Genomic DNA, 12,569 nt, shown 5'->3' with positions numbered 1-12,569 from the left:
TATGTCGCAACCATGAGCTGCCACTGCCTGCAGGAAGAATTCACAAAAGGAATGGAGATAAACTATGAGCTAAACTGAGATGGTCTCAAAGAGTAAAACAAGAAGTAATTATTTTTCTTTTTGAAACAAAAGCAGGAAGTAACTTGAGAAAGAAACCAAAATAACCTTACTTTATATCAAAATCCATTAAAAATGCTAAAACTAAAGCTAAAAACTGACTTCAATTAGACAACTCCAAAACACATGAAAATTACTTTTGTGCCTAACATAAGATATTCTCAATTTTGGTTTCTACAACCTATCGTCTCCAATGAAATTGTAGTGGTGAATTTAAAACGATAGTGAAATACTTTAATTGTAATGATTTACGATGATCTGAATTATAATGAAAAGAGAAATTATCATTAAAGAAATTATTATTGAAACAAAAATATATAATGGAAATTATATTTTATTCAATGTTTATGAAATTAATAAATAAATTATATCTATGTCAAACAATAATTTTATTATATTAAAATAATAATGCCAATAAAAGAAAGAAAACATTAAATAAAAAGTTTAATAAGATATTAAAATAATAAAATTTGTAATGAAAAAAGAAAAGTCCAATAAAAGTAAAAATACTTAAAAAGTGTTGACGAAACAATGAAAAAAAAAATAAGAAAGAAAAATAGCATCATGGGTAAAAGAGAAAAAAAAAAAGCAACTGGAGTTGCTAAATTTCTGATGAAAGTCATTCCCAAACAAAAATAATAACACAGTGAAAAGAGAATATTGTTTGATATTTCATATTACCGTGGCTTCTTTTGGATCCAAAGGAAAGAACAACCTTTTCTTTTTTACTCCTCTATGCTGAAATTTTCTGGTACTAAGTTGTAAAGACTACAATATCGGTCAAGGACAATATCAACCACGAAAACATTTCAGATAAGCAATCAAAGATTAGAGTGACAGATATAATTTACTTAGCAATTTGGGCATCCAAGTAGATAAAATTCCCACTAATAATATAATCTCAGTAGATTGGATTTCTAGAAAATTTACTCAACCTTTGATACTCACATTTCCCAGAAGCCATCATTAAACAAACATAGGAAGATTAAATTATGAGCCAAGCATCCCAAATTTTTTGAATACCCATTGAGAAATAAAACATAAAAAAAGAAATTACTGCGACGAAAGCAAAGATAAACATGGATAAATAGAAAAGAAAAGAAAGGGGGAGAGAGAGAAAGACCTGAATTAGAGAAAAGAGTTGATTTGGTTTGTGAAAAGAGAGAAGAAATAGAAGAATAATGATGCAAAGAAGACGTAGCTTTATGAACTGTTTTCGTATTCGCATTTTGAGTTAAAATTTTAATATTAGGATGCAAGGGGGTGGCTTGGCATGGCGTATGCGTAGTGAAAGCCGCCATTTCTCTCTCTCTCTCTCTCTTAGGTGCAGCAATCAAGGATAATGGATGGCTTGGGCTGGCGTCCTAGGTTCCGGCTAACGCTTTTCTCCTTATATATAGTGATACCATACAATAACTTTTGTATAAAAAGTTAGGGGTCCAAGATATGTGACCATAATAAATTAGATAATTAAAAAATTAATGTTAAAATAATATATCAAAGTAGATTAAGTCTTAATTCAATTGGTAAAAAGACGTTGGTAATTCTAAATATTATATCAAAAAAATTCATTAAAAATTGTGATGCTACACTCATATTAAAAGAAGAAAATAAAAGAATAATCTGAATACAAAATGTAGAAATATTAATAGTTAGACATTAAATGAGGAAATCAAGTTAGAAGGAAATTTGTTTATAGGAATATCATGTATATTTGTTAAAGTTAGGCTTCTCCACCCTATTTTTCAAGACTTTGGATCGATCCATAGATTTTATATTTGCTAGACTTCGAAGAAAAATACAGATTTGCGAATGATATTATTACTACTTTTGCTTCGTATAAAATTTTAATTAAGTAAATATAATATTGCCGATAATGTTCTTGATCTTAATTATTAATAGCTTAAAGGAAATTTGTCCAATTTTATTATAAAAATCACTTCTAGATTCATAATTAAATCAATTCTTGTTTTTAACACAATTACGGTTGATTAGTTGAATCTAAAAGGAAATAATTTTCAATTTATTATTTTATTCAAGCGTAAATATCATAATTATTATTAACTTTCATATAATTTGTAATTTATACATCAAATTTAATTTTGTGTATTTATATATATTAACTCATATGGAAATTGCTAAATTATTTTAATCTAGATTAAAAATAAAATAAATTTCCTGGAGAAATAAGAAATCCTTTTTCCTTGTATATTTATTTTCTCAATCTAAATGAAAATAATTTATTTAATTTTTAACCTAATAAAATGTAGAGGTAGAGGTGATCATGGGTTGGGCTATTCGACCCGGCTCGACAGCCCGCCCGTAAAATGGGAGGATTCGGGTAAAAATATAGGTCCGAAATATGAATTAGGCAAAAATTAGGCCCGTTTAGAAAATGGACCAGGTCTTGGGTAAAATTTTTTGCCCAGGCCCAGCCCGACCCGGCCCTAGTTATATATTAAATATATTTTTTTTATTTTTAATCAAATATACTTTTTCACTTTCGTCATCAGATCGTGCCCTACCTTTTTTTCCCAATTCCAAAATCAAGCTTCAAAATCCCTAAGTCCTTTTGGTGTTGCAAAATTTAATATGGGCTGGGCCGAGCTCGGGCTTAGCAATTTTCTTTTGGGTCGGGCTTAGACAAAATTTTAGGCCCATATTCTGGGTCGAGCAGGGTCCGGTCCTAGAAAATGGGCCTAAAATTTTGTCTAGACCCAGCCCGAACTTGGCCCGACCCATGATCACCTCTAATAAAATGTCATGTTAACAATTTACGTATGATTTAATAAAAAATTATACTACATAGATACCATGGTTAGTACAATGTGAAAATTAAATTAAAATTAAAGTTTTAAAGTATAAAAATATATCAAATTAAAATTGATATATAACATTGAGTTTATATATTATTTAGGTTATTTTTAATTAAAACCTGTAAAAAGTAATGGGTAAGAAAACAACTAGATACGAACTTTTTTTTTTTGGTCTTAGCTCCAACCAAGAAATTCTTAGCTCAAATGTTGTCCACATATCGTATTGCTTGAACCGGTCGAGTGAGTCACTTTGTGATAGAGAAGGACAAAAGAAACTGGGAAAGCATATATTAACCATAAAATAAAATATTAGCAAAGTTTTTCTTTTTAATTATTAAATTCTGGTTGTCCGGCAGATTATAAAATTACACATCGAATTTTTATATTAGAGACAAGTTTTTTAATATTATTTCCGAAATATTTTTTTAAGAGACATCGGTTTTTACATTTTTATTCATTTTTACTATATAACCCAAAATTGAGTGGTAGAGCATCTTTTAATCTATCCCACAAAATCCAACAACAATTGTCTGAATTCATGGTGAAAATTACCACAAAACCCTCGGATCCCATTTTAGTTTTTTATTATTATGAAAAGTAGATAAATTACGTAAAATAATATTTACACATTTATTCAATTTAACCCTTGCTCTTTTATTGCAAATAAATTAAATTTTTAAACTAATAAGGCTAAAAGGGTTAAAAACCCTTAGTAACAAATTAAAAAAATCTATTAAGCCCTTTAAAATTTAAAATTATTATAAAATCAGAAAAATTATAAACAAAATTATAAAATTTTATTAAAAATAACATTGTTGACCAAATAAAAGAGTGTAGGGTCAATTTTTTTTTAATCTTATAACCATTAGATTTTAATGGGACTACATTGTTATTGTTTAATAAAAATTTTATAATTTTTTTATAAATTTTGCTTATAGTTTTTTTATTTTTAATAATTTTAAATTTTAAAAGGTTTAACTTATTTTTAAATTTATTATTAAGGCCTTTTAACCCTTAAGCCTTATTAGTTTCAAAATAATTCTAATTTACTTATAATAAAAGAGTCAAGGTCAAATAGAATAAGTATGTAATGGTTGAAGACTAAGTTTGTTATTACACCTTATATATAAACACCAAATTTTAACGGAAGGGCTATTTTACTCACTCGTCGAATAGGAGCTAATTTTTTCTAATAAAGGAACTAAAATGCAATCCAAAAATATAATATAAAGAAAATTGTCAAACTTTTATAAAAATTTCATTGTGAACCATAAATTAAATATATTCAATACCCAAACCAAGAAAATTCCTAACTTATTTTCTCAGTTGTCTCTCACTTTAAACCTATTTCCATTCTTTCTTTCTTTTTTAATTGAGGGGAATAGGGTTGCTTAAGATTGAATCCAAATTATCATGCCTACAACATGATACTCTTGCCATTGGATCAAAAGATTATTCGCTCAACTCTCATAATTAAAAGAGAGAAAAACATCCTTTTAAATGTTTTTCTAGATTTTATTAATTTCTATGAATTATAATGTAACCACGTTTAACTAATCCCGTCATTTTAAAAACCCGTTAATTATCATATATTAGAAATTTCTAGTCAATTTAAATAGATAAATAAATAATTCAAGCCTCATATTCAAGTTAAATAATTTGGTTCGGATTTAAAATGTATAATTTGGATAATTTAAATAGTTAACTATAAAATCAACATTATTTTTATTCACAATTTTGATTAAGAAAAAAAACCAATGAGTATTTTATACAATGGCTAGAAGATTCATAGATGGTGTCGTTGAACAATTTGAATAGTCATCTAACCAATATAGCCTTTTAATCTACAGTATAAATAGAAGTCTTATATGTCGTAAATATTTTACCTTTTTAGAGGGGAGAGGTTGAAGGAGTAACGTAAGCATTAAATCCTAAATAAGTTGTACAATTCCAAAAATAAATTAGGCTTAATATATCTCCAGAAGTCTACTTCTCCTTTTAAATGGAAGTTTCTCAAACATGCTCACTCTAGCATACAGTAAACATGTTGGATCTCTCATACTTATCAGTAGGCAATACTTTATACATCTAAATATGTTTTGTTCGATATATTTTCAATGTTAATCTATCACTCTCCACAATCACTTGTATACATATCTTATTCCATGCTGTTGTGAAACCATCAAAGAAACAAGTGTCTTTGATGTTCTCACAATAACATGGGAAGCCTCTGAGAATTTGTTGCTCGGGGAGTTATCAAAGACAATAATGGAGTAGTTGGGTTCTCATTCTCTTTTATCCAAAGGTGAATTTAAAGGAGCTGTATTTTAAAATATTCATTTTAACCTTTTAAAATTTTTAATTTTAATATTATAATTAAATTTAAAAAAACATAACCATTTGTGTTTGCCTCGAAAGTTTTCTAAATTTTGTAGCTTGATTTCTTTTACATAGTTTAATAATTTTTTATATTAAAATTGACAACATTTTTAGTTTAATTTAATAAATTAATACAAAATAGTATATTGGTAAAAAGTATTTGACAATATTTTTAATTTAATTTGATAAATTAATACAAAACAACATTTAAATATTAATTTGGTAAAAAAGCTTAAATAATCACAATATCTTGTAGAAATAGATTATTTAACAAACATTACATTTTCAAATGTTACTTTGAAAACGTCCACTTTACATAAATATCCGTCAACTTATAATTATTTCTCGCTTTGCTCTTGATTTAGTGTTGGAGAGTAGCATTTATGGAGGAGCATGATTAAATTTAATGTGAAAAGATATGAAATTTTTAGAGACAAATACAATGTCTAATCACAGGAAGGATAGGAGTAATTTAGATTAGAAAACAACAAATAATAAAACTAAAAATCTTTAGGTAATATGTTAAAAAAAATCTGTACAAGATTTGCGCCTCTGCGAATAATGCCGCCGACTCATTGGCACGTAAAAAGGAATCTCAAGTGGAAACGTTTCTTAGGCTGATAAATATTTTTGGTCATGTTACTTTGGAATAATTTAATCCGAATAATAAGCTTAATTTTCTTTTTATAAAGTCACGTTCCATTTTATTCTATATGCGGTTAACAAATAGGCAATAAATTATTATAATAATAGTACGTACTTCGTGGAGATTCCAACAGCAACAAAACCCAGAAAAAAGAAGAAGAAATCTATCACAATCATTTCACGTCGTTAACATTAGAACATGGGAAATAGTTTTCAGTGATTGCGGGAAGCTTCAAAGAAAGTTAAAAAGTTTATTTTAACCGAAGAGTAAAATGAATTTATTTATTTTTGGTTTGGTTTGGTTAGAGTGTGAAAACAGTGAAAGAGACAAAAGCAGAAGTCAAGAAACGCATAAAAGCAGCTTAGTATTAGTAGGAGAAGCGGAGAAGTAAAGAAAAGCGTTTTTCCTTTAGGCTTTTTGTCTTTTTCTCCTTCTCAAGAGTGATTCAGAAGCGACTTGGTTGGCCTTTTTCTCTCTAAATATTTGCAACTTTATCACTAATATAATACTGTCTTAGATAACTAGTTGCCGTGGGGTTGTTGAGTTTGTGCCTGATTCAACCTTGCACCTGTAAAAAAAAGCACCTTTTATTTGCTAATATCTTTGAAAGAGTCAAACTTTTTGATGTTTTTGTTCCCAAATTCGAAGACTTAATTTTGGTGGGTTTTGATTGTTTAGTGAGAGGGAAGAAGAGTTTTCAGAAGATGGGTTCTAATGGAATGCTTGCCAGAAGGATTGTGGAGACTGAAATGCCAATCATGGTTCAGGTATTCTTTCAATTTTCAAATCTGGGTTTTCTTCGTTTATTTTTCCCAATAAATCTGCCTCAATCCCTGTAGTTTTAATGTTATACTTGTTTTGTATGGCGGTGAAGTGTTTTGAAAGAGTTTTTTTCCGGTATTTTTTATGATGTTGAGAGGGTCGTTGGTGTTGTTGCAGATACAGCAATTGATCCGAGGAGCGAAAAATGCTGTGTCACTCGCTCAGGTTTGCCTTTTCTTTTACCAATGTCTTTTGTGTCTTATTGAAAAAACCCTCTTGTAATCAATGTTAGTGCATTTAACATGTTGTGTTGTTTCGGTTTTGAGGATGGTGGTGGTATTGAAAAATGAGAAATGGGATTTTTTTTTATAAAAAGGTTTCTCTGGTATTTTTTTTTTGGGGGGGGGGGGGTGGATTGCGTGGGTGTTAAATAACAATGAACAAGACATTGGAAACTGAGATCAGCTTTTTAACCTTGAGCTATATGATTTGTTTGGCTGCAGGTTTTAGTAAAATGGTTCCTTTGTTCTTTCTTTATCTCCTTTGTATTGTTAATAATCTTAGTCTTTTCAAATTTGGGTTTGTGGAGGCTAGAGTTTTCGGCAAAATATTTACTTTTCTATTATAATACAAAATATATACTTGTCAGTTCGGTCATTGACACATATTTGGACATAAGTTGCACATACCTGTATTGGACACATATTCATAGCCAACACTCACTTCCAAGTCTGGGTAACATAGAAAGCGCCTGCAGTTTAAAATCAGCTTATGCTTTTAGGTTCACTTCTGGACTTTTTCATTTAGATAATTTTATAGCTTTGATTCGATTGCATTTGTTATTATGTTAACTTGTCTATAGTTGCATTTGGCTGAGTTTCATTTGTTTCTGGAAATTCTGTTCTGCTAATTGTGCTACCTTTCTAACTTTCATTGAAATAATTGTAGGGAGTGGTTTACTGGAAACCACCCAAACAGGCTTTGGATAAGGTTAAAGCACTTGTAGAGGAGCCTTCAGTTAGTTGTTATGGTGCTGATGAAGGTCTTCCTGAACTTAGAGAAGCATTGATAAGAAAGGTATAGTTTCTAAAGAATTTGTCATAAAATTGTGGTTTTCTTGGTTGTTATCGAACCGTGGAAGAATTTCATGACACTGTAGACTGAGCTTTTTGCCGCCATTGTATGTACCAACAGACAGTTATGGCAGTGCGTGTCATGTGCACTAGGTTGATACTTAGCCCTCTCTCCAGACTTTGGAAAAGCTCATAGGGGCTGTAAATTTGGTTGGTAGGCTTGGATTGATGGCCAAACCGAGCGTCATTCTAGTTGTCCGATTAGCCTCTGGACAGCCCAAGTTTATGATTTTTGCATTGCTTTTATATGTATCATTATAATATTTTTTAACTTAACATGACTGTGATGTTTACAGTTGGATGCATGTTGTGAAATGTAAGGGAAATAAATTAGACAATGAGTTCTTGGAGAGAGAGACAAAGCTCAAAGATGATTTTTTTTTTTTATAGGTATTTATTAAAATCTGGTTGGATTTGAACACATTGCCCTAAAAAGCAAGCCACAATAAAGATGACTTTTTATCATTGTTTAATCTTTCTGTGTTTATATGTTTGGATTTTGGACTCTGCCCTAAATTTCTCTCTGATATATTAAAAACTCCAGTTGAGCTTATTGGCCTTGTCTTGTTAGATATGTGTTGAGTCTTTGTCAACTTGCCCAGGTCTCTACAATCTGTGAACAATGTATTGTTTCTTTGGTTCATTTTATTGACCTGTCATTCTTTTCAAGACTATCAAGCATTGACCCAATTATTTCAATTGGCCATAATTGTCCTTTTTTGTTGTTACTTTCATCAATGGCCCTGTTTTGCACAAGTTTCCTCTTCAACTACCCCCATATTACTTTCAAATGTTGGTCTAGACTCTTAGTAATGTTTTTGTGGTCAGTGTCATCGTAGACACCTATTTCTTATATATTGTTAACAACTATGGTATTAACGTGATGTAGAAATTTATAGACCCTGTGTTCATCTTAGCCAAAAGGTAGTAAAAGCATGCCCTAAAATGGTTCCCTGTATTTTTATGCAGTTACGTCAGGAGAACAATTTGCAGAGGTCTTCGGTGATGGTCACTGCAGGAGCAAATCAGGTAAAGCTGTAGTGCCTTCTAGTTTGTTCGTTATATTGAAGGTATAGAGAGACAAATTGCGACCTAGTAGGTGATATGTACACGTATCACCTTGGAAGGTCAGATTCGAGATCAAATTGGATGTTACGAACAATTGTTTGAAGTTCGAGGAAAGCAATATAGCTCAATCTGCTATTTAGCTTGTTGCATCCTGCTTTTAAGTCAATGTTATAACTTTGGAATAAAATTTGGCAAGCTGCTTATTCTTACGAGATTCTGCAATAAAAACTAATTTTGGTTGCATCCTTGGTGGAATAGGTTAAGCCTTTTGAATAAAAACTAGTGATGGGTTTGCAATAATAAACTTGTATGCATGATCTGCCTCCATTTCACAATGGATAAAAATTTCATTCTATTGCTGATTTAAAATGTAAAATGTAAAGCTATCTTTCTTTTTATTAGTCAAATGTATGAATTACCTCTCAGGACTTCTCAAACTATCCTTTTTTTTTGGTCTTTGTAACAGGCATTTGTGAATCTTGTTCTAACACTGTGTGATGCGGGGGATTCGGTTGTCATGTTTGCTCCATACTATTTCAATGCCTACATGTCCTTCCAGATGACAGGTGTCACTAAGATATTAGTAGGTCCTGGTTATCCAAAGACTCTTTATCCAGATGCAGGTACAAGTCATGATAAGCTTTTCACTAGATAGCCCTTTAATTGTTTATCAAAGCTGCTGCATTGATTTTAGGGGCGGAGTAAGTTGTCTAATGATGTTGTCCAAGATTACTGGTTAGAAAGAGTCATTTTTATTTGTTCACTTGCGGCTCTGGATTTGCTGCTGTTAGTTTTATTTGTCTTGAGAAAAGAGAACACAAGTTAGAGTTAGAGCCTATGTTCCACGGGTTTGCCGTTGTTCTGGTCCTGTTTATTGTATGTATGTTTGTAGTTACAAAATTGGTTGATTTCAATTGAAGAGCTTATGTGACCATTACAACAATTAGGTAATATAAGGGCAAAAGGTTTACATGCATAACAAAGCACATAATGTGTTATAATTTGGACCAGGAATATCATGTGTACTGTTTTAGATGATTTATCAAAGCACATGATGTGTTATAATTTGGACCAGGAATATCATGTGTACTGTTTTAGATTATTTATCAGTATTGTCTTAATTTTCAGACTGGTTGGAAAGGACATTGCTGGAAACCAAGCCTGTCCCAAAGCTTGTTACTGTTGTTAATCCTGGCAACCCATCTGGAACCTACATTCCCGAGCCGCTACTTAAGGTCTCTCACTTGCTCTCTACTCACTGTGTTTGTGTCTGTTTTCATGTGGCAGCGTAAGTGGGTGTGCAAACATGCATACACATATACAGCTTCCTTCTGTTAGTCATGCTTTTTGGAGTAACTGGTTCTATTTCTTGTTTCATTTTATGATTCTTAATTCTTTTCTCCTCTCTTTTTCTCTTAATAGAGGATCTCAGATATATGCAAAAATGCTGGTTGCTGGCTGGTTGTAGATAATACATATGAGTAAGTGTCTCCTGTTTCTGTTATAGATGCATTCCATGTGATAGATCCTTTGTTTTGTTTCACCAAGGCCTTGTATCCTGATCAAGGTGTTGAATTCCAATAATTGAACTATAGGACTTTGAGGCTCTTTAAGGATTTAGGTTTCCTATGAAAGTGTAAGGATAGATGCATATGAGTAAGTGTCTCCTGTTTCTGTTATAGATGCATTCCATGTGATAGATCCTTTGTTTTGTTTCACCAAGGCCTTGTATCCTGATCAAGGTGTTGAATTCCAATAATTGAACTATAGGACTTTGAGGCTCTTTAAGGATTTAGGTTTCCTATGAAAGTGTAAGGAACTATTCCCCTCACTGCTGAACATTTAAATGACATGTAACACGACATTAAGATATTGCGTCATACTAGATTAAGCAAACCTACTTTAAAATTCTGTTTTCTACTGCTAGAGTAATGTCACTTTTAGCTTAAACAACTTTGAAATGAAAATATGCTTGCAGTCTTATCTTGGGGACCAGACCTTCCTATTTCTCCTTTCCCATGGGTACAGGATACAATAGCAGTTTATGTAATAATGAATTTTGTTTGCATTTTGATAATCAAGGCTTGTAGATTATTTCCCAGAGTCCGCAGTGTGGAAACCTGTAATTCTGTATATATTGTCTGTAACAACACATACGCAGGTATTTTATGTATGATGGTCTGAAACACTCGTGCGTGGAAGGAGATCACATAGTCAACATCTTTTCTTTCTCCAAAGCCTATGGAATGATGGGATGGCGCGTTGGATATGTAAGTGACTTTGTTTGGTTTGTCAAATTTGTTTTATCTTGTATCTGTTACATTCTTCATAGTTTGCCATCAAATATTTGTATCCATCCATCTAAGCGTGTATGAATATGCATGTAGATTGCATACCCCACAGAAGTGGAGGGCCTTGCAACTCAACTTCTCAAGGTTCAAGACAACATACCAATCTGCGCTTCGTTAATTTCTCAACAACTAGCTCTTCACTCGTTAGAATTGGGACCTGAATGGGTTCGCGAACAAGTCAAAGATCTCGTGAAGAATCGAGAAATAGTTATAGAAGCACTGTCACCATTGGGTGAAGGTGCTGTGCTGGGTGGAGAAGGTGCAATTTACTTATGGGCGACGCTACCAGAGAAATGCATGGATGATGTGAAGGTGGTTCACTGGCTTGCTCACAGGCATGGGGTGGTTGTGATCCCAGGGAGTGCATGTGGGTCCCCGGGGCATTTGAGGATTTCCTTTGGTGGGCTCATGGAAAATGACTGTAGAGCAGCTGCACAGAGGCTGAAGACAGGATTAGAAGAATTGGTAAAACATGGATTGGTGCAGTAAAATCTCTAATTTTACATTGATTTGAATATTCAGAATTTGTGCCCCCGGTTTCCTTTGAATAATTGAACATTCTAAGTTGCTCAGAATTGGAGCTGCGGTTTCAGCTCTGTATATTGGAAAAAGCACTTGCATAGATGCATGTATAAATTTCCGTACATCCATTATTGTATTTTGTTATAAAGGAGAGGATGGCTCGAAGATATGAGAAAAAGGATATAGATGTTGAGATATAAAACTCACTTGATGCCGTCACTCAACTTAATTCGATATATGGTTGAAGTTAAGTCAGTTTCAATAACTATATATATTATGCTCTGAATCTGGATCAAAAGATGAGAAATCATTCTCTGCCAAAAGCAACCAACAATTATCATATACATTCAACATGTAAAGACTTATACTAATGAGTATGTTTAAAACTAACTTGCTTTTATTTTACAGGTATTGATGATTTATATAAATGAAATTAAATTTTTAGTTTGATTGATTTCAATACTGTTTTCAGAGCCAAAAAATACAAATTTGAGCGCTGTTAACCATATTTTATCAAAATTTTAATTTCATTTTCTACCCTTAAATAGTATAAAAGCATTTTAACACGCTCGAATGCTCTGATAATAATATAGATATCAATTAAATTGAGCCTCATGCAACAATTTAAAAGTAATTTTTTAATTAAAAAATAAACTGACTCCTAATCTCACCGCAAGTTATCATTAAGCATGTGAGTGAATCCTATTAATTTTATACGGGAAATTTAAAAAATTATCAGGATGGTGACTTCGCTTTTATTGGTATATGGTATGGA

The 12,569-nt window shown here is 31.7% G+C and overlaps 2 protein-coding genes across 3 annotated transcripts in view; one reads left to right on the top strand and one right to left on the bottom strand.

Moving 5' to 3' along the window:
* The window catches only part of LOC105770104 (D-glycerate 3-kinase, chloroplastic), a 4,126-nt gene extending 2,635 nt beyond the window's left edge, over positions 1-1,491 (bottom strand). Inside the window, exons 1-2 of the mRNA XM_012591159.1 lie at positions 1,241-1,491; positions 1-27 (exon numbers count right to left, since the gene is read on the bottom strand). The exon at positions 1-27 is cut by the window's left edge and continues 359 nt beyond it. Of these exons, the coding sequence (XP_012446613.1) occupies positions 1-27; positions 1,241-1,418 (205 nt within the window). The 5' untranslated portion in view covers positions 1,419-1,491. The remainder of the gene's footprint in view (positions 28-1,240) is intronic.
* A 4,772-nt stretch (positions 1,492-6,263) lies between these two features.
* On the top strand, positions 6,264-11,996 carry LOC105768351 (aromatic aminotransferase ISS1). Of its 2 annotated transcripts, none has more exons than XM_012588236.2 (10): positions 6,264-6,417; positions 6,637-6,725; positions 6,898-6,945; positions 7,669-7,797; positions 8,823-8,882; positions 9,388-9,544; positions 10,050-10,156; positions 10,344-10,402; positions 11,083-11,191; positions 11,309-11,996. In XM_012588236.2, the coding sequence occupies exons 2-10, from the start codon at positions 6,663-6,665 to the stop codon at positions 11,759-11,761; spliced, it is 1,185 nt and encodes a 394-aa protein (XP_012443690.1). In that variant the 5' UTR covers positions 6,264-6,417; positions 6,637-6,662; the 3' UTR covers positions 11,762-11,996. The 2 variants fall into 2 exon arrangements, with proteins under 2 accessions (XP_012443690.1, XP_012443692.1); XM_012588238.2 differs by lacking the exon at positions 6,264-6,417 and adding an exon at positions 6,462-6,528.
* Positions 11,997-12,569: the final 573 nt, after the last annotated feature.

The sequence above is a fragment of the Gossypium raimondii genome, chromosome 5, assembly GCF_025698545.1.
Source record: "Gossypium raimondii isolate GPD5lz chromosome 5, ASM2569854v1, whole genome shotgun sequence".
Lineage (NCBI taxonomy): Eukaryota > Viridiplantae > Streptophyta > Magnoliopsida > Malvales > Malvaceae > Gossypium > Gossypium raimondii.
This window is presented reverse-complemented; position numbering and strand designations above follow the sequence as displayed.